The sequence below is a fragment of the Phocoena sinus genome, chromosome 1, assembly GCF_008692025.1.
Source record: "Phocoena sinus isolate mPhoSin1 chromosome 1, mPhoSin1.pri, whole genome shotgun sequence".
In the NCBI taxonomy this organism is placed as follows: Eukaryota; Metazoa; Chordata; class Mammalia; order Artiodactyla; family Phocoenidae; genus Phocoena; species Phocoena sinus.
The window spans coordinates 37,706,181-37,733,923 of record NC_045763.1 but is presented as its reverse complement, the minus strand read 5'-3'; the positions used below and the strand labels follow the sequence as shown (position 1 = coordinate 37,733,923).

General features: G+C 38.9%; 1 protein-coding gene and 1 pseudogene across 4 annotated transcripts in view; both read left to right on the top strand.

The window, feature by feature from the left end:
• TESK2 (testis associated actin remodelling kinase 2) overlaps window positions 1-27,743 on the top strand; it is a 135,602-nt gene that overhangs the window by 52,741 nt on the left and 55,118 nt on the right. For 3 of the 4 annotated variants that reach the window (XM_032607394.1, XM_032607405.1, XM_032607412.1), the window contains one exon: window positions 14,118-14,239. In XM_032607394.1, the coding sequence (XP_032463285.1) occupies window positions 14,118-14,239 (122 nt within the window). Of the gene's footprint in view, window positions 1-2,905; window positions 3,064-14,117; window positions 14,240-27,743 lie in introns of those variants that run through there. The other variant, XM_032607421.1, reaches the window with a different exon arrangement.
• On the top strand, window positions 17,722-18,496 carry LOC116741314 (annotated as a pseudogene).

Genomic DNA, 27,743 nt, shown 5'->3' with positions numbered 1-27,743 from the left:
AGATCCCACATGCTGCAGAGCAGCTAAGCCCGTGAGACACAACTACTGAGCCTGAGTGCCACAACTACTGAAGCCCACGTGCCTAGAGCCCGTGCTCTGCAACAAGAGAAGCCACCCACTGAGAAGCCCATGCACCACAACAAAGAGTAGCCCCTGCTTGAGGCAACTAGAGAAAAGCCCGCGGGCAGCAACAAAGACCCAATGCAGCCAAAAATTAAAAAATAAATAAATTTAAAAAAAAAGATAAGACAAAGGCTTAGTTTCCCACTTTCCTTGGTATATTTTCTGAAATTGACAGCACTGTATCTAGAAATGCTAAGCCATAAGATTAGTAAACTTATAAACAAGAAGAGCCAGATATCTGCTGTCTGCTTAGTACTGAAAAACGGATTTTTTCACATTCATGGCTGTACATTTATTATTTAGTGCACATGGAGTTTGTCATGCAAACTTTAAATCTGTAGGGTGAACAGTTGTATATGGAAAGTAAAGGAAACATTTTAGTATGTGAATGTTATTTTGTTCTGGGATGTTTTATTTTTGTGCTTGGGAATGTAAAGGTTCTGTGTTCTCTGGTAGCCTTGTCTGCTTTGTCTGAAAAGTAAGATACTGGATCTCATTATTGCTAGTGTTGCTGCTGTGGTCTCAGTGCTCCAATTGACTGTAATTTTTTCTCCTCTCAAACTATAACTTGTGGAATTTGTATGAGAGTGAATCTTCTCTTTTAAATGTTGCAATCTGAATCTACAAGTACTTAAGGATTTTTCTCAGATTGTCTATATTTTATCCTTTTTTTTTGCCATGCCACATGGCTTGTGGGATCTCAGTTCCCCGACCAGGAATTGAACCCATGCCACAGCAGAGAAAGTCCGGAATCCTATCCACTAGGCTACCAGGGAACTCCCAGATTGTTTATATTTTATTTCACGGTTGTGTTTGTGCTTCTCTATACACCTTTCTGAGACCTCACTGTAAACAGTGTTTTCATCAGTACTGCGTGTGACTCTTCTAATAAGATGCAGTGCCTGTATGTTTTAATAATTACTGTATCAGAAAAGAGTTAAGCTCTATAGTCTTAGAGGTGTATAAGGCAGCTTTTGTAAGATGACTAAGAATTGGACAGTGAGGATGATGTGAGACAGTACATGTTCTACCTGAAGATGAAGGTTAGGATAAAGCCTATTAGGTATTTCTGGTGTTACCAGTTTTCAGAGTTTTTCCTCTGACTGAGATGTCAGTTTATACCAAGGCCATTTGGGGAACAAAGTAGTAAGTTCTGGGAGTGATGTGAATCACCCTCAACTCCAAAACTTCCATGAGCAAGATTTGTGTGTGGGGTGTGTGTGTGTGTGTGTGTGTGTGTGTGTGTCTGTGTGTCTGTGTGTGTGTCTGTTTATCTCTTCATATCAAATCAGCTGTTTCAGAATTAAACTACCCCATGTAGTTAGAGAATTAATGTAACCTTCAATATAAAGAATGGAATTAAAGGGTAATGAATGTAGAGAAAACCCTTAATTGTACCATATTACTCTGGCACGAATGCAGTGTTTTTTAGGAATTGAGCACATTTTTAATCATCAGAGAATGTTTACAATGTCAGAAACAATTAAGGAAAAGAGTATGGACAGGGAAGGCTAGAGCAGCAAGGACTGAATCTTCACAGGTCCCTTTACTTGGGGAGGATGTGGAGAAAAAAGAGACAAGCAACAGTTAGAGACAGGTTCCTAAAGATCAGGGAAGCTACCAAATCTACCAAACATAAATTCCAAGGGGCTGACACCATATTACGGAGATTTACAAAAGAGAGAATAGAGAGGAAAGAACTTCCTTCCCATCTCCCACCACCTTTTAAAAAGGAGTTTAGCATTGAAAAGCCTGGGAGAAAGAGGATGATAGCAGTCCAAGGCTTCTTAGGGCTCTGCACCTTGGAAATGGTCTTTATTGCATATCCTTATTGTCTGTCAAAACTGCTTCTTGCTAAATTTCCTGTTGTTTTCCATGTTGCATTTATCTGGTTTTGCAACCTCTTTGAGCTACAGGGGGTTTCAGAGATGGAGCTGTCATGGGGAGGTTCAGTTTTTTGGGGTGAAGTGATACGTTTTAAAGGAGATTATTTGTATCACATGTGTTCTTAAGGTTTACACACAGTAGTATATGATTGTAGCTTTTGGCCATATTCAGTACATTTACTAGTTCCTCCAGAGCTGATGTGGAAAGTTGGGCTGCTAATTAGTAAAGAATTTTGCAGGTGTGTCTGTGGGGTGAGCTCAGCACTAGGTGACATCAAGGGTTAATTTATCAGGTAGAAAATTTTACTTTGTGCATATTGCTATACAAAAATATCTCCCAAGATCCTTTACCTTAATTGAAAATCCAGCTGGAAAAACAAAAACTGGAAGCACACAAGTTGTATGTACAGCTTGGATTCACTCAGTGCATAGATGTATTTCTGTAGATGATATGATATACGTGAAAGCATGTGAGAGATATTATAAAAAGCTGATGTTAGAGTATATTATTTTTGCAGTGAGGCAAGTGAGAGGATTGGTTGCTTCCCCTTTGAGACCTCATAGCACTCTGCTGATACTTCTGTTCTAGCATGTAATAAACACTGCAGTTATTTGCTATCTTAATCATTCATTCATTTACTCAGCAAGTATTTAGTTAATGCTCATTAGGTGTAGTTCATTGAGCTAGTGCTAGGGATAGAGAAATAAATAAAATCCTGCCCTAAAAGAGCTCTTTGCTTAGGGTGGAAGACAGGAAATGTATTTAAAATACAGTATTTGCTGAAACAGAGCCTTTATCAAGAGCCTCAGATTGCTTAATAGATAGTTGCTGAGTGTGTGAAAGTATGCATAGGGTGCTAAGGGACTTAATAAGGGGCACCAGTACAAACCTTGTTTGAAGCGGTCAGAGAATGCTTCCCAGAGTTCACCCTTGAGTTTTCTTGAAGGGGAAGAAAGCTTGTCAGATAGACAAGCAGGGAAAGGGCATTTCAAGCATGAAGAAAAGCATTCGCAGAGGCACAGAGGAATAAGAGCATGGAATATTTTCGGAATGGTGAGTGAAAAATTAGGTTTGGTTCAAGTCTGGTGGGTGCATGGAAAGAAATGGCAAGCCTGTGATGAGTCTAGAGAAGTAGGCAGAGACCTGAAAATGAAAAATTTCTGTAGATACGTTTATTTTATTAGTTTTTTTCTCTCCCAAATCAACTTTTGTTTTGTTGAACCTCTTTATTGTTTCTTCATTTTCTATTTCATTAATTTTTTGTTTTTATTATACTTTTTTCCCTAGAATCTTTAGTTGAACTCTAAATTATTTATTTTGAACCTTTTACAGATCAGTTAGGATTGTCTTAGGCAGTATGCTACAGAAACCTGAACACAGTGGCTTTTTCAAATAATATATTAATTTTTTTCAGGAAATCTTGAGAAATTCCTGTGCTTTACAACTGCTTGAGGAAGTTATCAACAATCCAGGCTTCCTCTAGCTCTGTCTTTAGTGTGCAGCTTTTGTCCTTTTGGTTACAAGTTAGCTGCTCTTGATGCAAGCACCACATCTTTGCTTCAGACTATAAAAAGGACAATTTCATCAGGAAAACATTAGCATTCCCAGAATCCCCCACCAAGCAATTCCCACTTACATCGCCTTACTAGGACTATGTCATCTGGCCACCCTAGCTGCAAGGAAGATAGCCAGATTGAATGTTTTAATTAAGCAGGATGCCACCTAATTGGAGTTACATCAGTTAAGAAAAGGGGAAAATAGATGTTGGGTAAACAATTAGTATTGCCCACTATGCTTATTTTTAATTATCTCTTTATTTTTGACTTTTAATTTTATTTCATAATGGTCTGAGAATGTGATTCAACCATCATGATGTAGTATCCATGCATTTTGGTAAATTGTTTCACATACACTTGAAAAAAATCAACAAAACTTACCTTTGTGGGACAAGATTAGATCAAGCATGTCAGTTTTGTTATTAAAAAAACCATATCCATACTCATTTCTTGTCTGCTTAAGCTTTCAGTTTCTGAGAGGTATTTTAAAATATCCTCTGGAGATTCTGGATTTGTCAAATTTGCCTTTTATTTTGTCAGTTTTTGTTTGGTATATTATAAGGGTATGTTGTTAGATACATACAAGATCATGATTATTCTTGACAAAATTATTATTATGTAGTGTGCATGCAGTGCTTTTTTCCTTAGCCCACTTGTTTTCAACCCTGTCAGGCCGAATGTTCTTTGCATTATCTGGGTTCAAATTCTGTCTCTGCCATTTACTAGGTCTCTCATTTTGAAAAAGTCATTTAATCTCCCCTTGCCTCCATTTCCATAGCTGTAAAATGCGAAATATTAATAATACATATCTCACAGAATTATTTTGAGAATTAACTGAGTTAATACATCTAAAGCAGTTACACAGAGGAACCTAGTATGTAGCAAGTGCTATAAATTTAGGTATTATAGCAATTTTTAAAAACATAACTCTTAACTACCCTGAAATGAAATCGATAGGTAACTTTGGTAGTATTGCTTTATAATTATATAACATCGACATGATACCCTAACTGTGTAATAAACGAAAAGTAAAAGAAAATTAAATTAGTAAAAATGATTTCAATATACACATTTTGGGGCCTAACTATGCTAGAAGACATAGTAAAGTGGTTAGATGCTTTTACCTTCCTAAATATGACAGGTTTAGTTTTAAGAGAGGACAGAAGCCACTCCACGAAAGGGGAAAAATTAAAGAGCAGAGATGCCAGTGAATATTAGAATAAAAGTGTAATAACAGGCCAGATTTATCTGTGATGTGATAAGGGAAAGAGGTAACTTCAGCTGAAATAGGAATAGCTTGCCAAGACAAACTACAGATTGATTAAGGAGAGAAAACAGGGAGGTATAATATATCTTTGCCAACTTTATCAGAGTGTTTCTTTCTAAATGTTCATTTAACTGGAACGTTCCATCAGGAAAAAAAGTTGGCAGAGTAGTCACATTGATAACTTTATTTGTGGGTAAAGCAAAAACACACTTCTTATTTATCCATGTTGTACTTTTGTGTTGGCCATGTGACATGTGCAATCTTAGTTCCCTGACCAGGGATCGAACCTGGGCCCCTGGCAGTGAAAGTGCCAAGTCCTAACCACTGGACCACCAGGATTCTCCACTTTTTATTTATATATTTGATTTTTTTAAAATAAAGGCTAAATAAATCACCATGAATATAAAAACTACAAATGGATTCTGATACAGATGTGTTATATTGGGATTCAGAAGCAGCATTGCCATTGGTGATCTGATCTTCTGAAATGTTGACCAGTTCTTAATGATATTCTTAACAAAACAAAAAAAACAATTTTCCTCAATTTACAGGTAGTTACATTCCTAGGAAGTTCAGTATATTTTAAAACTATGCAAGATGACTTTGTTTTTATGTAAAATGGAGTTAGAATCCAAGCTTAGTTAATAATAAATATGTTCTTTATTTACATGAATGTCTGGTAAGACATTTGCATTTCATACTGGACATGGAACAATGCTTCCTTGTGCGGTATTATCCTGTACCTGCAGGATGTCTAGCATCTCAGGCCTGCAACACTTCCTGCCCCCAACCGTTGTTATAACCAAAACACTTCACCTGAAAACTTCAAAGACACCTCTGAAGTGAGATGTTACAGCCTCCCTTGAAAACTACTGCTTTAAACTTTATTTGCCTAATACTAATGTTGCTATACCAGCTTACTGTATACTTATTGTACACTCACTGTGACTTCTTGGCTCGAAGTCCTAAGCCACTCATCTAATAGTTAATTTAATGATTAATTACTTTGTTACAGTTCTTACCTTGTTGTCCTTTTTTTGTTATTTAATTCTCCCCTTATTACTTCTCTGAGCTGGTCAGAGGTTTATGCTTTTCTCCACCTCTAGAAAATAACCATCCCGACTCAAGTTATCCATTTAAATTCAGCAAACATTTTTTGAGCAGTCAACTACTAAATACTAGGCACTTTGCCAGAGAAGAGATCCTCAGTTTGGTTTCATACCACACTGCTAAAGGATGAAGTTATTGCATGTGATTTGTTATTTAAAATGGTTAAAGTATCAACATATGCAAATAATTTAATTTTAAAAATATAAATTAGAGTTGAATTAGAGGTACCCCTATATTTACTGTCACTCATTTGCATGTTAATATGCTTACTTGAATGGAATAAAAATGGATAGAGCAGTAGCTAATAGACATAGGATTGTATATAACCTGTAATCTGCTTTTTCTATTCCAGAGTCTACCAGTGTCTGTTGATAGTTATGTAATAATTGCCATACTTTTCTTTCCTGCTTACCTTTTAACAATTTTTGCCAAAAATCTAGGTTTGTCCATATAAGAAGAAGTCCTGCTTGTCAGAATGTGTGTTTTGGGGAGGCGGGGAGCTGAATAACTATTCTGGGGATAAAGAAATGAATAAGGCAGTCTTTGCTCTTAAGCATATAGGAAATTGTTCCATATGCAGTTGTAGATTCTGTGTCTCAGGGAGGAGGTAAGTTCAGGAGCTTCCTAGTTGCCACCTTGAATTGGAACTGCCCTTAGGTATATTGGAGATAAATAGATACATAGACTAACAGCATACAATATGCAAGTGCTGTAACAGAGATAAATAAGAACAGAGTACTAAGAAAACGGAGTGGAGCCATCCAACTTTTCTTGAAATAAAGTAAGATTTTCCCAGGGAAAGTGATGTTTCTTATATCTTGAATAATTGAAGGGAATTTGGAAGGGAGATTGGGATAGGGATCAGGGGATTGAGGATTACATCAAGGCATTGAGAATAGCATGTGTCAAGGCAAGTAAGTATGGAGAGGATGATACCTTTGGAAAGAATTACAAATATTAGTATGTAATAACTAAAGGTAAGGGGAGAAGATGGTGGGAATATACAGGGAGCAGAAGATGGATTAAATTTTGTTAAGGAGTTTGGACTTTATTCCCCAGGTAGTGGTGAGCTATTAAAGAATTTTAAGCTGAAGAGCAACAAGATAACTTTGCAATTTGGGAGCAAAGATTGCTGGAAGATCTGACAAACTGATGTCTCATGTTGATCTGTAAGAGCCTTCTCAACATCTAGCACAGTGCCTTGTATATAGAAGATGATAGTATTTGCTGTTATTTGAATGTGGCTGAAAAGTCTAATGAAAGATTATCAGTTACTTCCAGTTACTTACAGGCTGCATGCACACACTTGACTGACGTTTAGTTTGTGGTTTGTTCCTTTGTTTGTAGACCTTGAAATCATCTTTAACACTAGTTTTATTTATTTATTTATTTTTGGCTGCTTTGGGTCTTTGTTGCTGCCCGCGGGCTTTCTCTATTTGAGGCGAGCAGGGGCTACTCTTCGTTGTGGTGCGCGGGCTGCTTTATTTTTTGTTTTTAACATCTTTATTGGAGTATAATTGCTTTACAATGGTGTGTTAGTTTCTGCTGTATAACAAAACGAACCAGCTATACATATACGTATATCCTCATATCTCCTCCCTCTTGCGTCTCCCTCCCACCCTCCCTATCCCACCCCGCTAGGTGGGCACAAAGCACCGAACTGATCTCCCTGTGCTATGTGGCAGCTTCCCACTAGCTATCTGTTTTACATTTGGTAGTGTATATATGTCCATGCCACTCTCTCACTTCGTCCCAGCTTACCCTTCCCCCTCCCCATGTCCTCAAGTCCATTCTCTACGTCTGTGTCTTTATTCCTTCCTGCCCCTAAGTTCTTCAGAACCATTTTTTTTAAGATTTCATATATATGTGTTAACATATGGTATTTGTTTTTCTATTTCTGACTTACTTCACTCTGTATGTATGGACCTTCACTCTAGGTCCATCCACCTCACTGCAAATAACTCAATTTTGTTTCTTTTTATGGCTGAGTAATATTCCATTGTATATATGTGCCACATCTTCTTTATCCACTCGTCTGTTGATGGACATTTAGGTTGCTTCCATGTCCGGGCTATTGTAAATAGAGCTGCAATGAACATTGTGGTACATGACTCTTTGAATTATGGTTTTCTCAGGGTATATGGTGCGCGGGCTTCTCATTGCAATGGCTTTTTGTTGCAGAGCACAGGCTCTAGGCGCACGGGCTTCAGTAGTTGTGGCACTCGGACTCAGCAGTTGTGGCTTTGTTGCCACGGACTTAGTTGCTCCACGGCATGTGGGATCTTCCTGGACCAGGGCTTGAACCCGTGTCCCCTGCGTTGGCAGGCGGATTCTTAACCACTGCGTCACCAGGGAAGTCCCGTGGAAACTTTTAAAATCTGTAGAAAATTGAAAGACTAATGCAATAGACCTCTGTTAAGTCCCTTCAACTAGAATCACCAATTATTAATATTCTGTTACATTGCTTTATCTCTCTGTATTTTTTCCGGCAAACCACTTGAGAGCAAATTGCAGACATTGTGACACTTAAATACTTTAGTATGTATCTTCCAAGAATATATTCTCCTACAAAGCCATAGTATCACTATTTATACCTTAGACAATTAACCTTAATTCAGTAAAATAATTTAATATACAGTCCCTATTTAAAATTTCCCTGGGAATTCCCTGGTGGTCCAGTGGTTAGGACCCAGCACTTTTACTGTCGGGGCCTGAGTTCAATCCCTGGCTGGGAAGCTAAGATCCCACAAGACTCAGGGCACAGCAAAAAAATTTTAAAAATAAATAAATAATTCCATTAAAATTTTTTTTTCTTGTTTGCCTCCAAAAAGTCTTTTACAGCTTTTTTTGACCCAGAATCCAATCAAGGTTTCATGCATTTCATTTCAGTGGTTATGACTATTAATCTCTTTTAATGTGGAATATTCCCCCACACTTTGTCTGAAGAGTACCATCCAGTTGTATTTTAGATATTCTGAATATGTCTAATTTTTTTCTTATAATTAGATTTGAGTTAAACATTTTGGCAAGTATAATACATTGTATCAGAAGGTTGATAATGTTGCATGTCTTACTTTCGATAATGTTGCATGTCTTACTTTCGGTAATGCTAAATAAGATCCCTTGGTTAAGTGCTAGCCACCAGACCGCTCCATTGTAAAGGTACCTTTTCCCCTTTGTAATAAATAAACAATCTCAGGGGCATATACAGATTTGAATATTGCTATTTTTACTTAAAATTGCAAGTGTACATTTTCTATATCATCTCAAACTCACCTGATATGCTAAATTCTTATGAACATATAGTTTCTTATTTTTATTAAAAACAACACCTATTTATTTGAATGTTTACTATGTGCCAAGCACTGTGTTAAGTATGTTATACACATTATTTTGTTAATCTAACATAACAACATCATTTTATCCTCCATGTGAGACAGAGACTATTATTCTCTTCATTTTACAACAGAAGACTTCAATGAGCAGTCACTCTAATCATTTAAGTGTTAAAATTTGGATTCGGTCTGCTCATCTCCAAAGCTCGAGTACTTCACCACTCTCCTATGCTCTTCTTTAGAAAGTGGATTTGAAGACCCTGTGGTAGCATCAGATGAGTTTAAAAGTCAAGGAGAGGTAGTAATTTCCTTACCTTGGTGATCCTCTCCCTTACCCTTTGCTCCTCACATCTCCTCTTCTCTTTTCTCTCCATCTCTTCTTTCTTTTCTTCCTTACCTTCCTTCTTTTTTTTTTAACCTTCCTTCTTTTATTTATAATTGTGATAAAATATGTATAACATAAAATTTACCATCCTAACCATTTTTTTTTTTTTTTCCCGTACGTGGGCCTCTCACTGTTGTGGCCTGTCCCGTTGCGGAGCACAGGCTCCGGACGCGCAGCCTCAGCGGCTATGGCTCACGGGCCCAGCCGCTCCGCGGCATGTGGGATCTTCCCGGACCGGGGCATGAACCCGTGTCCCCTGCATCGGCAGGCGGACTCTCAACCATTGCGCCACCAGGGAAGCCCCATCTTAACCATTTTTAAGTGTATAGTTCAGTTCACGTTTTTGTGCTACACTCTCCAGAACTCTTTTCATCTTGCAAAGCTGAAATTCTGTACCAATTAAACAGCTCCAAATTCCTCCCCTCCCCACAACCCTTAGCAACCACCATTCTACATTATTTCTGTATGAGTTTGACTACCCTAGGAACCTCATATAAGTGGAATCATACAGTATTTGTCATTTTGTAACTAACTTACTTCACGTAGCATAATATCTTCAAGGTTCATCCGTGTTACAGCATGTGTCAGAATTTCCTTTCTTTTTAAGGCTGAATAATATTCCATTATGGTATATACCACATTTTGTTTATCTGTTCATCTGTCGATGGATGGGTTGCTTTTGCCTTTTGGCTCTTGTAAATAATGCTGCTATGAACTTGGGTGTACAAATATATTTTCAAGACCCTGTTTTCAATTATTTTGGGTATATACCCAGAAGTAGAATTGCTGGATCATATGGCAATTGTATATATTAAAAAAAAAATTAAAGATATTTAAAGATATCAATCTCTTGGGAATCCTCTTAGTAGTAGTAACAATGATCTATGTGTAGAGGACAAACTTAGGCAGAAATAGGCCTTCCCTTTAATCTGAAAATCTAAGTAGCTTTGAGGGCTAATTAATTTTCATGGTTTTGACAACTTGGAATGAAGATCCTCCTGCATTTAGGCAGGGAACCTCTAAATTTGATGGTACTTTTTTCTTTATCACCTGTAGTCTGTTCTGTACTTTAAAAAATCTATCCAAATCTGTTAATTCTTGGAGGTGTCACTGAAGTCCCATGAAGTTTTTCCCTAAGTGCATCAACATTCATATAAATACCTCTCATGCTGTATTTGATTCTTTATTCTCTTTCTTATCTGACTAGTCATATAGCTTATTGTTTGTCCCTTTCTAGATGGTAAACTCCAGAAAATTTAAGCCAAATCTTATACTACTTTTCTGTTTGCATCCTCCCCCCAAATCTCTGCCACCAAAAAAAGAAAAACAAAAGCACCACCCCACAAAGAAATTACCTGGATAAATAAATGATTCACTGTCCTTAGAAAGTACATTAGAAGTATCATTTAACTAACTGTTGTTGCTGTTGTTTTCACTGTGACCTTATGATGTGCCAGGCCTTCTGCAAGACAAAGACAAATACAACATAGATTCTGGTCTCAAGATGCTTTATAGCCTAGCAAGGAGGTATTTATTTACAGAACTATGTGATGAGTGGTATACTGGTGTGTTCCGAATGTTGTTCTGAGGCAGTATAAAGGATACCACAAACAGTTCCTAGAGAGAGTCAAGGAAGACTTCAGAGAGGAAGGGGATATTTGAGTGTGGCCTTCAAAGATAGGTAGAATTTGAGGAGCTAAGAAGAAAGAAGAAAAATATTTTATGCAAATGAAAGACAACTACAATGTTATGGACATGTTCATCACTTGTTTAAGGAAGTAAGGTTTTTTTTTTAATACATTTATTTATTTATTTATTTATTTTTGGCTGTGTTGGGTCTTCGTTTCTGTGTGAGGGCTTTCTCTAGTTGCGGCGAGTGGGGTCCACTCACTCTTCATTGCGGTGCGCGGGCCTCTCACTGTTGCGGCCTCGCTTGTTGTGGAGCACAGGCTCCAGACGCGCAAGCTCAGTAGTTGTGGCTCACGGACCTAGTGGCTCCACGGCATGTGGGATCTTCCCAGATCAGAGCTCGAACCTGTGTCTCCTGCATTGGCAGGCAGATTCTCAACCACTGTGCCACCAGGAAAGCCCGGAAGTAAGGTTTTTTATGATTAGTTTGAAACAGATTTTTATCCCTAAATTTCACACATTATTTTAATATTAAACTTTCTTTTATTTATATATATATTTATTTATTTGGTTGCACCGGGTCTTAGTTGCGTCAGGTGGGCTCCTTAGTTGAGGCTCCAGGGCTCCTTAGTTGCAGCTTGCAGGCTCCTTAATTGCGGCACATGGGATCCTTAGTTGTGGCAGGCAAACTCTTAGTTGCAGCATGCATTTGGGATCTAGTTCCCTGACTAGGGATCGAACCCAGGGCCCCTGCATTGGGAGCGTGGAGTCTTATCCACTGTGCCACCGGGGAAGTCCCAATATTAAACTTTCTTAAAAGCAGACTTTTTAAAAAAAAAACCTCAGTGATACTTTTCAGATGATGAAAAAAAAAAAAAAGAGGAGTGAGTTTCAGAATGGAGAGCCCTTATTACAACACAGATGTTTTCTGTAAATAGAGTTGGAAAAATACTGTCAGTGTGTTCTTTGTATATAAATGTCTCTTTTAACTTATCCATGCAGGATCTGAAAAGGAAAGCCACTTCTCTTTCATCAATCACGAGGTACATGACAACAGAATCATTGATGCACTAGGAAGAGAGTTGGGTTCCAAATCTCACTAAGTGATCTAGAAGAGGGGTGAGACAGCCAGTGTTCTGCCTCAGTTCTTCTGTTCAGGGTTCCTGTGGCTCTGAGTGTTTTGCTTCTTCCTTCCCCTTCTTATGTCTGGCTACTCTGAAGCATTGTTTCTTTGAATTTTAAGATAAGCTGTGATGTCTGTTCTATATTAACACTAAACTTCTGGGGCTATTGTCATGTCAAAGAATTTCTGGAGATTGAAGAATTAAGTAGATTGTCATGATTTCTACTGGAATTTCCACTTGGTCAACTGGAAATAATATACTGAAACAGTACTCTGAAAGTCCATAGGATGATGACATTTTTGCATAGCAAGTCCCTGTTGTGCATGATCTGAAGTGAATTTTTTTTTAATCATTCTTTTTTTTAAAATTTATTTTATTTTTGGCTGAATTGGGTCTTCGTTGTTGCGCACAGGCTTTCTCTAGTTGCGGCAAGCGGGGGCTACTTTTTGTTGCCGTGTGCAGGCTTCTCATTGCGGTGGCTTCTCTTGTTGTGGAGCACGGGCTCTAGGCACGTGGGCTTCAGTAGTTGTGGCACGTGGGCTCAGTAGTTGTGGCTTGCGGGCTGTAGAGCGCAGGCTCAGTAGTTGTGGCGCATGGGCTTAGTTGCTCTGCGGCATGTGGGATCTTCCTTGACCAGGGCTCGAACCCGTGTCCCCTGCATTGGCAGGTGGATTCTTAATCACTGCTCCACCAGGGAAACCCTGAAATGAATTTTTTTTAACCAGAAAGTAATGAGGTCCTTGTTACTTAATAACTTTTCTACTGCTTCATTCATAATTCAGTAGGAAACACATATCTAAGTGAATAATTGAGCTTTTTTTGGGTAAGGCAAAATATTTTCTCTGATAGTCTCATTTTGCTACTACTGACACCACATTTAGAGGCTGAAAACATAGTTAATTTTCTTGCAAGTATTGTGTTTTTTTTTAAACCTGTTGAGTGTGCATTGAAATTATAAAATAATATTTTTATATGTAAAATAGATTGAATCTACAGAGAATGAATGTTTTAGAAGTAGACTTTGCTCTGTGCATATGGGTAATAGTGTGAGTGGTGTGGCTCATGTTTTTATATCTGACTTGAGTGTGTGTAAATAATTATAAGGTACTTTGTGTTGGGTTACTACAGTATTAGCTCCAAAGGATTCACTGCCTTCTTTCTATATTTAACATGCAATACGTTTTTTTCTTATAGATATACATTTTATGGTGCTTGGGGGAGATTTTGAGGATGTGGGTTTAGTGTCCTATAAAGACAGTTTTATAGTTCATTATATGTTATATAAGGCTTATGCATGAATCTTTTCTGTGCACAATTAAAATTCCACAAAAGAGACTTTTTCCTTTCAGTTTGCTAAGACTCAGCAATGTTGGCCTTAAGAAACCAGCCTAATAAATTTTCCCCATTTTTTCCTAAGGTTTTTTTTTTTTTATTTTAAAGACATGATTTCTTGAGGTATTATTAACAATGTGTTTCTAGCCAGTTTAATGTGAAACAGTTTTGGTCTTCGATGGAATAAATCTTTGTTAATGGAAGTGAGACCCTAATGTAATCAGAGTTTATAGAAAAACATCCCTTACCATGTCTATTTTATCTAAATTGGCAGTAAAACATCTTGGCATGTTCTACACGTGGAGGCTTTGACCTCATTATATAGCTGCCGCCCTTGAGCCTCTTTTTTTGTCCCATTTTATTTTCTAGGTGCGCCACCGAGCTTCTGGCCAGGTGATGGCTCTTAAGATGAACACGTTGAGCAGTAACCGTGCAAACATGCTGAAAGAAGTGCAGCTCATGAATAGACTCTCCCATCCCAACATCCTTAGGTAATGGCTTTTCCTTCCTTCTGGGGATCAGTGAGAAAGCTGAAACATTATTGGAGACTTGTTAGAATAGTATTAAAAGCTGAAAAGAGGGATTCAAGATTTCATGCTAAATCTGTCTTGCTGGGATTTAGCTGTGCTCTAGGTCTTTTTCTAGCTACTGAGACTTAATTTTCTGGTAATTAACTGCATTTAATAGGGCAACTTGGGACTTCCCTGGTGGTCCAGTGGCTAAGACTCCCCACTCCTAATGCAGGGGACCTGGGTTTGATCCCTGGTCAGGGAACTAGATCCCACATGCCGCAACTAACAGTTCGCATGCCACAGCTAAAAATCCCGCATGCCGCAACTAAAAGATCTCGCGTGCCGCAACTAAGACCCAGCGCAGCCAGATAAACAAACAAATAAATAAAAAAATATTTTAAAAAAATAAAGCAACTTCCTTATGTCTCTCAAATTGCTTTACTCTTAGTAGCAGCTCATTAGAACTGTTGTTACCTATTGCTGAATTGGTAATTTATCCAAGAGAGATGATTTTAGTGGTTATTTAATTTTCTTAAATTGGTTTAGGAGGAATCATAATTAAATCAGTGAAAATAAAAATAAAATTATGCCCCCAGGCTATCTACTCTTAACTGTTAGCACTCACTTGAGGAGACATAGTTTACCTTTTTAAAGGAGAATTATTCGTATGTATAATAAGGTTATATAATCATTACTTTTTAGTAATTAGTACAGTCAGCTCTCCATATCGGCAGGTTCTGCATCCACAGATTCAACCAATCACAGCCTGAAAATATTTGGGAAAAAAATTCCAGAAAGTTCCAAAAAGCAATACTTGAATTTGCTGTGCCTAGCAACTGTTTACATAGCATTTACATTGTATTTACAACTATTTATATAACACTTACATTGTATTAGGTATTGTAAGTAATCTAGAGATGATTTAAAGTATATGGGAGTATATGCATGTGTGTAGTTATATGTGAATACTATGCCTTTTTATATAAGGAACTTGGGCATCTGTGGATTTTGGTATCCTCACAGGGTAGGGGGTGGGGTGGTCCTAGAACCAATGCCCTGCAGATACCAAGGGGTTACTGTATATAAATCTTTCTCACTCTATCTTGACTTTTTCTAAAAAATAAATTTATTTATTTATTTTTGGCTGCATTGGGTCTTCTTTGCCGTGCACGGGCTTTCTCTAGTTGCGGCAAGTGGGGGCTACTCTTTGTTGCGGTGCGCGGGCTTCTCATGGCGGTGGCTTCTCTTGTTGCGGAGCATGGGCTCTAGGCATGCAGGCTCTAGAGCGCAGGCTCAGTAGTTGTGGCGCAAGGGCTTAGTTGCTCCGCGGCATGTGGGATCTTCCCAGACCCCGGCTCTAACCTGTGTCCCCTGCATTGGCAGGAGGATTCCTAACCATTGCGCCACCAGGTAAGTCCCTATCTTGACCTTTTTTTTTTTTTTTTTTTTTTTTGCGGTACGCGGGCCTCTCACTGTCGTGGCCTCTCCCGCCACGGAGCACAGGCTCCGGACGCTCAGGCTCAGCGGCCGTGGCCCATGGGCCCAGCCGCTCCGCGGCATGTGGGATCCTCCCAGATCGGGGCACGAACCCGTGTGCCCTGCATCGGCAGGCAGACTCTCAACCACTGCGCCACCAGGGAAGCCCCCTGTCTTGACTTTTTAGTGAGGTGAGTATATTTCTAAATGAAACCAAATAAGAAAATTTAAGTCAATATATTATTAAAGTAGGGCATATGTGTAAGAGAATTGGAAAAGTTAAAAGTGCAATTTACTTAGGGTTGTTTAAGGCTAATATTTATATTGGACTAAAGAGAAATCATATAACTTAAGTATGACTTACATGTGTGGTCAGTGGTAGAAAATTATGGAATTAGATTGTACTGATTAATTGAAACTTTATACCTTTGTATAGAATTATTGGCTTCCTAGTCCACTACAAAAACATTCAGCCAGTAATTTTATTTATTTATTTAAAAAATAAATTTATTTTATTTATTTTTGGCTGTGTTGGGTCCTCATTGCTGTGCGTGGGCCTTCTATAGTTGTGGTGAGCTGGGGCTACTCTTTGTTTCGGTGTGTAGGCTTCTCATTGCGGTGGCTTCTCTTGTTGCGGAGCATGGGCTCTAGGCACGTGGGCTTCAGTAGTTGTGGTGCGCGGGCTCAGGAGTTGTGGTTTGTGGGCTCTATAGAGTGCAGGCTCAGTAGTTGTGGTACACGGGCTTAGTTGCTCCGTGGCATGTGGGATCTTTCCGGAGCAGGGATCGAACCCATGTCGCCTGCATTGGCAGGCAGATTCTTAACCACTGTGCCACTGGGGAAGTCCCAGTAATTTTATTATGACTTTTTTCCCTACCCACAAATCAGATTAACAATTTTTTGAGCATCTAGTATATGCCTGGTGATGTCAGACATCAAAAAGGTATACGTAAAATGGAATGTCTGCTAGCAAGGAATTTGCACTCTAATTGGAGATCTAGGACTTACATACATGAAAAGAGAACTAATAAAATCAGCTAGGACGCTACCACTTGGGTAAACTCTTAGTCATATAGAATTTCAAAGGAGTCGGAGATCATATTAGCTTGGCAGAGTCAGCAAAGCTTTCTTGGAGGAGGTTGACTCAACCTGGAACTTGAATTTTTTTTGAAGATTTATTATTTTATTTTATTTTTGGCTGCATCGGGTCTTAGTTGCAGCACGTGGGATCTTCCTTGCAGCTCATAGGCTTCTCTCTAGTTGTGGTGCACAGGCTCCAGGACGTGTGGGCTCTGTAGTTGTGGTGCGCGGGTTCCAGAGCACGTGGGTTATGTAGTTTGCGGCACACAGGCTCTCTAGTTGAGGCACGCGAGCACAGTAGTTGTGGCGCACGGGCTTAGTTGCCCCGTGGCATGTGGTATCTTAGTTCCCTGACCAGGGATCGAACCCTCATCCCCTGCATTGTAAGGCGGATTCTTTTTTGTTGTTTGTTTTAAAGACTAGGATTTAGTTTCAGTTTAAGGAGAACACTTATTTTATTTTTTTGGCTGCATAGGGTCTTCGTTGCCGCACGCGGGCTTTCTCTAGTTGCAGCGAGCAGGGGCTACTCTTCGTTGTGGTGTGCCGGATTCTCATTGTGGTGGCTTATCTTGTTGCAGAGCACAGGCTGTTGGCGCACGGGCTTCAGTAGTTGTGGCACGCGGGCTCTAGAGCGCAGGCTCAGTAGTTGTGGTGCATGGGCTTAGTTGCTCCGCGGCATGTGGGATCTCCCCAGACCAGGGCTCGAACTTGTGTCCCCTGCATTGGCAGGCAGATTCTTAACCACTGCATGACCAGGAAAGTCCCAAGGTGGATTCTTTACCACTGGACCACCAGGGAAGTCCCTGGAACTTGAATTTTAATAGGATTTTAGAAGATAGGGAAGGAACTCAGAAAGGAGCAAAATAATAATAATAAATAAAGCACAGAGGTAAAAGCGCAAAGCTTTTTGAGGAGTCAGTGAATTAAAAACCCATTTGGTTATGGAGGGTGCGGGCGAAGAGAAAAATAATGTTCCTGCTGTGCCAGAAACCCTTAAGAAAAAGTAAAGGAATTTTGCAGAGCTGAAGACCAAGTGCCTGGGGAAAAAGTTTGCCCAAAAGATGCTTCAAAAGGCAAGGATGAAGCTTGTCTATGAAGAAGCTAAGCGCTATCACTAAGAGTATAGGCAGATGTACAGAACTGAGATTCTAATGGCTAGGATGGTAAGAAAAGCTGGCAACTTCTATGCACCTGTGGAACCCAAATTGGCATCTGTCATGAGGATCAGAGGTATCAGTGGTGTGAGCCCAAAGGTCTGAAAGATGTTACAGCTCCTTACCTTTGCCAAGTCTTCAATGGCACCTTTGTTAAGATCAACAAAGCTCCATTTAACATGCTGAGGACTGTGGAACCATATATTTAGTGGGGGTAACTGAACCTGAACTCAATAAATGAATTCAGGTGTGGTTATGGCACAATCAACAAGAAGCAAATTGCCCTGACAGATAATACACTGATTGCCTGATCTCTTGGTAAATATGGCATTATCTACATGGAGGATCCTATTTATGAGACCTATACCATTGGAAAATGCTTCAAAGAAGCAAACAACTTCCTGTGACCCTTCAAATTATCTTCTCCGTGAGGTGGAATGAAGAAAATGACCACCCATTTTGTAGAATGTGGAGTTGCTGGCAACAGGGAGGACCAGATTAACAGCTTGTTAGGAGGATGAACTAAGATACCTATGATGATTATTTTTGTGATCTGGTCAGTTAATTAACAATGACTGCTTTCAGACTGAAAAAATTTTTTTGGGGACTAATAATAACAATGAGAAAACCACCATTTCTTGAAGTCTTTGTCGTATGCTGCATGCTTTACCTATTAAAAGATTTAATCTTCACAACGATTCTCCATTGAAGAAACTGAGGCCAAGAGTTTATGTGTTGGCTGAGGTCTGTGACTCTGAGGTCTGGGCTCTTTCTACCATGCTTCTAGAAGAACTCTTTCTATCATGCCTCTCTTAGAGGATTTGATGGGATAGTACTGGTAGGTAAACGTGGAAAGGTAGAATTGGGCCAGACCATTCAGAAATGTTTTGCATAAAGCCAAGAATATTCTATTTTATGCTTTGTGTATTGGATTCTGAGCAGGGACTAGATGACAGAGGGTAACTGGTGGCAAATGTGGAATGGTTTAGTGTTGGGGAAGCTGGTAACCAAGAGATCAGTTAGGGGGCATCTACAATATTTGAGAGTGAGATGGTTGAGTCCTGATTTGATGTTCTGCTTAGGAATTTTTTAAAAAAATAAATTTATTTATTTACTTTTGGCTGCGTTGGGTCTTCGTTTCTGCGCACAGGCTTTCTCTAGTTGTGGCGAGCAGGGGCTACTCTTCGTTGCAGTGCACAGGCTTCTCATTTTGGTGGCTTCTCTTGTTGTGGAGCACGGGCTCTAGGCATGTGGGCTTCCATAGTTGTGGCACATAGGCTCAGTAGTTGTGGCTTGTGGGTTCTAGAGCATAGGCTCAGTAGTTGTGGTGCATGGGCTTAGTTGCTCTGCGGCATGTGGGATCTTCCTGGACCAGGGTTCAAACCTGTGTCCCCTGCATTGGCAGGCAGATTCTTAACCACTGCGCCACCAGGGAAGTCCCTTCTTAGGAATTCTTAAGCTGATTATATTTTCATCTTGTTTAAAAAGTAGTATTTTTAGGGCTTCTCTGGTGGTGCAGTGGTTGAGAGTCCGCCTGCCGATGCAGGGGACACGGGTTCGTGCCCCGGTCCAGGAAGATCCCACATGCCGTGGAGCGGCTGGGCCCGTGAGCCATGGCTGCTGAGCCTGCGCGTCCGGAGCCTGTGCTCCGCAGCGGGAGAGGCCGCAGCGGTGAGAGGCCTGCGTACCGCAAAAAAAAAAAAAAAAAAAAAAAAAAAAAAAGTAGTATTTTTATTGTCTTATTATTATTGCAGAAGGGATACATCATCACTATGGAACATTTAGAAAATAGAATTAGCAAAAACAGGAAAATAAAAATTTTCCTTAATCGCAGCATCTAGGGATCAAACTAGTGTTAACATTTGGCGTATTTCCTGCCAATCTTTTTTATTCACCACTTCTTTTTTTTATTCTCTTCACTATGAACTTGACTGGTGATTGCATGGGAAGATTGACTTTAAACAAATTTTATTCCATGACAGCAAAAATTTAAAATACAGTTGTTATAGGGACTTCCCTTGTGATCCAGTGGTTAAGACTTCGCCTTCCAGTGCAGGGGGTGCAGGTTCGATCCCTGGTCGGGGAGGTAAGATCCCACATGCCTCATGGCCAAAAAACCAAAATATGAAACAGAAGCAATATTTAACAAATTCAATAAAGACTTTAAAAATGGTCCACATCAAAAAAATCTAAAAAAAATAAAAATATAATTGTTATATAAGAAGTAGAATAGTATAGTATAATGATTAAAAACAGAGGCTCTAGATTCTAGATTAAGCTGCCTGGATTCAAATTGTGGATCTTGGGAAAGTTACTTAACCTCTGAGATCCTTAGTTTTCCCATCTATAATGAGGTAAATTACAGTAAATCCCTCATAGAGTTGTTATTGAGGATTAATTTAGTCCATATAAAGCACCTGGCTTGTATTAAGTGCCCAGTAAATGTTAGCTATTATTATTAGTTTCTTTTCCTCTGGCTAGTTTTTTAAATGTTTCATTGCATCCCGTCTGTCTTTTATCATTCATTCACTCACCAAGCATTTGTTGAGGGTCTGCTGCTGTTTTTTGTCTTTTTTTAAAAAATTTATTCATTTATTTATTTTGGCTGCCCTGGATCTTAGTTGCGGCACTCAGGATCTTCATTGCGGCATACGGGGTCTGTTTTTGTTTTTTTTTTTCAGCATTCATGAGGGATCTAGTTCCCTGACCAGGGATCGAACCTGGGCCCCCTGCATTGGGAGTGCAGAGTCTTACCCGTGGACCACCAGGGAGGTCCCTGCAGCTGTTTTTAATACATTCAAGGGTTTTCTGCTAGAGTAATGCTGTTGAATAGAATAGAACTTTCTGAAATGATGGAAATGTTCTTTATCTGTGCTGTCCAATAGCCACATGTGGCTAATGAGCATTGACATGTGGCTAGTACAAACAACGAACTAAATTTAAATTACCCCATGAAGCTTAGTGGCTACTATATTGGACATCCTGGCCTACAATCCATGTACATCTTTGCTCTTGTTTCACTAAATATATATGTATTTCAGCCTAGAAACGTGGTGGTGTGATGAATACCATTCCTATTCTGATGTCACCTTGATCTACTTTCATAGCCTATCTCTTTTGCTCAGGAATGACACACCTTTCCCTTTTATATAAAAAATCATATTCTTTGCTGTCAGCTAAGTTTTCTAATATGTAAAAGGTAGTGTTAATTCTATCTTGATCTTTACAGTAAACCAACAAATGAGATAATGTACATAAAGCCTATGGATCTGTTATAATCCACAGTAAGCATGAAAATTATTATGATTATTGTTAACCATGGTGGGTTTGCACTCTGATGGTGACTTTTTTGTTCTGCATAAGCCATCTGTCTCAAATATAGTGCAGTTAAAAGCATGGACATGGATTACCTTTTTAAAGAAGTTCTAGTTGTTTATATCTTTCATGTTTTTGTGTCTTTACTTTCAATGTATATTTTGAATACAACAAAAGGAAATTATCCTACTAGGGGCCTAGAGCAAGCAGAGTCCTCTTGGCTTTTGTTACCCAGAGGAGTACTATAGCAGTAGAAGCATTTTTTATACTTCCCTAGGATGCCTTAAATATCAAACTATGCATAACTATGTTCCAGTCTCAAAATTCTTAGAATTTTTATTTCCTAAATGCTTTTCAAGTTGTCTTAGAAATTTATTGTTAATACTTTATATTTTTTATAATTCAATTTTTTTGTTACTGTTTGTTAGTATGGCTCTTAGTCTATTTTCAAGCTGTTAGTATAGGTTAGTTAGTTTTTATAGGTGCAAAAGCTGAGGCAGAAGTATGAACCAAAGTTTTCCCTCATACTGAGATTATGAGATTTAAATTGGGACGAATCCATCTCTTGGAACCCTAGGATTTTCACAGATATGCCTCCTCAGGGGCTTGACCCCAGGAGGGAGGTTGCTGAGCAGCTGAGGCTTTCGGTTTCCATTTTTGCTTCATCCAGCCAGAGTAGCTTCACTTTGTATCTGTTTTATATTGAACTTCCATATAAGAATTTTGAAGAAAAGGTTTCCACTTAAAACAAAGAAAACGTTGAAAATTGCTGCATTAGTGATTTTGAAGGCCTACTTGGGAAAAAAGGGTATCTGTATGACCTGCCAGATGGTGGGCATCTAATCCTCTGGGCATGGCTTGGTCCTCTGCTGGCACAGCTATTTTGTGCCCAGCAGGAGTGAGTGAGCTGAATTTTTGCAGTTTTATTTCTCTCTTTTTCTTGACCCCAACCTCCCTACTTCCTCTTTTCCTTTTATCTTTCTCCCTTCTAAGATTTCTAGTTGGAAGGAAAGGAGTGGGCCTGACGAGTCATAGAGGCAAGTAGGTGTGTATATTTTGTTTGTGTGTATGTATTTTTTTTAATACATGGATACAGTTAAGATTGGTTGTTTTATCATCAGTTGCTCTAATTTATCAGTTTAAAAAAAAGAACAATGAAGTGCTTTGTTGAGTGCAGGGACTGATAGTTTGGGCCTCTTGTGAATAAGGTTGTTTATGCCAGGAAGTCTTACGCTCAAGATCTGTAACCCAATACCATGCCTTGCTCACTTCCACTCCCCAATGGCCTTTTTGAGGACCTGTACCAAGATTTGTTCTCATACCTCTTTGTTATTCTTCATGCCATGAGAAATTTAATATTTCTTTTAGACTCCTTGTTCACATTCTCATGCTTACTTTTCTTTAGGCCACATTCTGAATTTATTTTCCTATCTACCAATTTTTTTCAGAATTGTTTTAGCTCCCCTTCAGAATCCATTTGCAACAATATGATTGCCATTTTGTTAAAATGAAGAATATGCTTTCAAATAACCAAATATTTGTTTGGAGCTACTCAGTCCAGCCCTGTGCTAGGTAATATCATGGTGAATAGAAGAGAAGTAGAGGGCTGTCTCCCAGACAGTCTCCTGAGGAAGCAAACTGTACATCTAGGAAACAGATTAATATCCGCTAATGCTATGAGGATACGGCAGGGTATTTTCCCAATCTCAGCTATTAAGAGAGCACTCTTTCCAGTTACCCATTATGAAAATCCCAAAGTCATCTTTGGTTATTTCTTTTATTCCTTGCTTCTAATCAGAAGCTAAGCTCTTGATTCTAAATCTTCAAAGACTTTTGCATCTGTTCCTTCCTTTATGCATCTGTCAATTCAGTCCTCTTCACTTTTGCCTGGAGTGAGTTATTTTTCCTATCTTTTTGCCCACCTTTCACTCTTCCTGATACATAGCTCTAATTGTATAGCTTATTTCTTAAAAACCTTTTGTGGCTCCCCTTTATTTCAGAATTGAGTCAAAAATTCTTTAGGCTGACAGCTAATGTCTGACCTGTTTTTCCAGCCTTATCTTCAACTATTCCTCTTATGCATTTAATACCACTCCATGATTTCCTAATTGTGTTCTCTTGGACAAGTTATTTGACCTAACACCACTCCATGATTTCCTAATTGTGTTCTCTTGGACAAGTTATTTGACCTCTGGGCTTTGGTTTCTCCTTTTGTTAACAAAAGAGGAGAATGGACCAGGTTAGAAATCACATTGAGTTAATGTTGAATAATTTTTATTTTATTTTATGTTAAAATATTTATTTATTCATTTGGATGCGCTGGGTCTTAGTTATGGCACGTGGGATCTTTGTTGCTGCATGTGGACTCTTAGTCGCGGCATGCAGTCTCAGTTGCAGCATGCATGTGGGATCTAGTTCTCTGACCAGGGATTGAACCCGGGCCCCCTGCATTGGAAGCACAGAGTCTTAACCACTGGACCACCAGAGAAGTCCTTGAATAATTTTTAAATGATCAGGTTTGAAAAATATATTATCTCAGAGTATATGTGTGTGTGTGTGTGTGTGTGTGTGTGTGTGTGTGTGCGTGCGCGCGTGTCTGTGTGTGTGCTGTTCAGAATAAATGGGAAGCATTTAAAAATGATGGATTGGGACTTCCCTGGTGGTCCAGTGGTTAAGACTCTGTGCTTCCAATGCAGGGGGCCCGGGTTCAATCCCTGGTCAGAGAACTAGATCCCACATGCCGCAACTAAAAGATTCCACATGTTGCAACTAAAAGATCCCATGTGTTGCAACGAAGATCCCATATGCCTTAACTAAGACCCGGCTCAGCCAGATAAATAAATTTTTAAAAAGTATTTTAAATAGGGCTTCCCTGCTGGCGCAGTGGTTGAGAGTCTGCCTGCCGATGCAGGGGACATGGGTTCGTGCCTCGGTCTGGGAATATACCACATACCGTGGAGCGGCTGGGCCCGTGAGCCATGGCTGCTGAGCCTGCGCATCCAGAGCCTGTGCTCCGCAACGGGAGAGGCCACAACAGTGAGAGGCCCGCGTACCGGAGAAAAAAAAAAAAAAAAAAAAGGTATTTTAAATAAATAAATAAATAAAAATGGTGGATTAAAGTGCATCTTTTTAATTTTATCATTGTAATCCTAGTGAATAACTAGGTGAAAGAGTGTCAATATAGCCCTCAAAGCAAATTTTATAATACTAGCATATTGGTAAGGGGGGGTCTTAATATTGTTTTTTCTTCTCTGTACTAAGGTAGAAAGTCTAATGACTTAGGAATTGAGTCTAAGTTCTAATTTCATATAACCAGAAAGTTTCTGTAAAATAAAATGTGGAATAAGCTTCAGTACTGTTTATGTCATCATCTGTGGAGAGTGAAGTAGTACAACCCCAGAAAGGTGATTTTTAAAAAATTTATTGAGATATAATTGACATATAATGGAAGATGATTTTTAATATAAACAATAGCTACTGTTTATTGAGTATGTATTATGGACCCCCGTTGATCGTTTTCCTACCCCGCCCCCATATTTTACTTTCTAGACCTCTCCCATCTCAGCAAATGGAATTGCCATTCATCTATTATTTAGGCCAAAAACCTAGGTGTCATCCTTAATATCTTTCCTTTACACCCTACCTCAAACCTTCAGGTAGTTTAGCATTATCTTTAAAATATGCCCTGTCTGCCTACTACTTACTACCTCCACAAGCCAGCATTCTAGTTCAGTTCCCCTCTTGCCCCATGGTAGCCAGATTGAACTTTAAAAAGGTAAATCAGATCATACCATCCCCCACTGCTGAATTTCCTTCTGTGACTTTTTGTCACCCTTCAAATGAAATCTAAACTCTGGGCTTTGATGTACAAGGCCTTAATTTGTCCTGCCTGCCTCTCTGACCTTATTTCTGATCACTCTTCCTGTAGCTTACACCATCCTAACCACCACCCTTACTGACCTTTTTGTTTCTCAAATACACCAACCTCTTTCCTACTTCAGTCTTTGTACTTTCTTTTCCCATTTCCTATAGTAATGTCTTTATCCCAGAATTATTTGGCATGCTTCTTCTGAGATATCCCCTCCTCATAGAGACTTTTGTTGACTAGCCTGTCTAAAATAGCCATCCAATATCACTATTTATCCCCTCATTCTGCTTTGTCTTTATAGTTCTTATCATCTTTGGAAATATCTTATTTATTCATTTGTTTACTTATTGTTTATAGCCTCCAGGGTAGGGTGAGCTCCCTGAGGGTAGAGCTTTATAATGTTCACCACTGTATTGGGTTAGCTAAAAAGTTTGTTTGGGTTTTTCCGTAACATCCTATGGAAAACCCGAATGAACTTTTTAGCCAACCCATTATTTCCAGTGCCTATAAAATAGTATCTATAGAAGCAGGTACTACATAGAAGCAAGCCAGTTTGCATCACAGAAACCTACAAAACTTAGAGTTCACCTCTGGATCTGAAGGTGGATGTCAGGCTTGGGCTGAAAATAGGAGGACTATTGAAAGTCTTTTCGGGGATAACTGGGCCTAAAAGTCACCATCCCCATTCTTTGCAACAATCAGTTAAGTCTCACCCACCCCGACAAGAGATGAATTTTTATTTTGGGGAAAAAATTGAATGAGAATGTTAGAATGCTTACTGACCTTCATACTAGGTAAGCATCTAAAAGGACAGCAGATGGGAAAGGAACGTTATACTGAGAAGAGGGAGGTGAAGGGATTGTCTGCATACTGAATGGTGAGGCTCTTGAGACTTCTAGTCCTCTTCTATCACGTGACTCTTAAGCAGGTAGGAATCACCTGCCTCCCACCCACACCCCCACCACCTGCCAGGAAATTGGTGGATTTGGAGAAATTGAAGAGCCCCAAGTAAAAGAAGAAAACTTTAAAATGTAACTACCAAAAAACCTTCTAATTACTATCTTCTAAATATATATCCTTCCAGGAGAGGTTAGAGAAGGAGCTGCATCAATGAAACAAGAATGGTATACTATAAAATAGGAATAATTAGAGAACCACAAAGATTCTCAAAGATTCTTGGAAATTTTAAAATATAATTATTTATTTATATATGGTTCTATATGATTATTTAGTTATGATTTTATTTAAACCATTTGACTAGAAGGCCAAGGAGATAAAGTTGAGGAAATCATCCATTAATGGAGAAAAGCCAAAGATGGAAAATAAGAGAGAAAAGATAAGACAATTAAAGGATCAATCTAGGAAGTCTGTTTTTGACTAATACAAGAACATTTTCTACAACTGAAGAGCATGAACTTCCAAAGTGAAAGGTCCTACCAAGTGCCCAGCACAATGAATGAAAAAAAAGACCCACCCCAGAGCATATGATTATGAAATTTTAGAATATGGGCAATAAAAATAAGATTCTAAGCACTTCTATGGGGGGGAATGAGATGCCATATAAAAGACTGAAAATTAAAATGGTATAAATTAAAATGGTATCAGACTTCTCAGCACCAGCTCTGGAAGCTCTACCGATGGAACAATGCTTTCTGAGAGAAAATTATTTCCTACTTAGAATTCTATATCCAGTCAAACTACCAGTCAGGCATGAGAGTAAAGACATTTTCAGACATGCAACATTTTGAAAACTTTGCCCTTGCAAAAGCTTTTCTTTTGAAGCTTCTGGGGAATGTATCCCATCAAAAACAAGGGGGTAAACAAAACAATTAAGTAAAAATAAAAAGGAAGGTGTAAGATCTGGAAAGAAGGGTGATAGCAAGACCCAGGGTGACTGCTGGATAACAGTCTAGAGAATAAGCAGTCCAAACTGGAGTGGGAGGATCAAGAACTCTAGGAGAAATATTGGGGAGTGGGGTTTAAGGAAAGAATTCATGGATTTCCAGATGTGTTTGACATGGTGGACATTCATATTCAGAAGAATTTTACAATTCTGTTGGAGACTTTGGGAAGAATTAATGGTAGGCATATAGTAACTAAGCAAATGAAAAATTAGGCAAAACACTAAAAATTGTGCAAGAAATAAAATGTATTCATAATATATTACTTGGCTTAGTAGTGATTATAATCAGTCATAATAATGCAAATGCTGAGTTTTTGTTCCTCCTAAATATTGATTTTACCCCAAATTGTCTTTTACCCAGTATTTGAAAGGAAGTAATTTAAGAGGGTGGAACCCTCAGCTTCCACACTGGAAAGTCAGTAGAAGGTCAGAAATAGCAGTATAAATATGTTAGCTAGAGCTGTGTTGGTAAATAGAAGAAACAGTAAAAGAATTGTTACTTACTCAGGGGAGTAGGATTCAGTGGTGATATGGGCAGCCTTGGGTTCTATTTTCATTATATACCTATTTGAAGCTTTGTAAATATAACTGAGGAAAATTAAGTTAGGAGGCAATTGCAGTCATCTAGAGAGAGCTTGGACTATGGGTAGCAGTGTAGGTGGAAAGAAGTAATTGGATTCTGGTTAT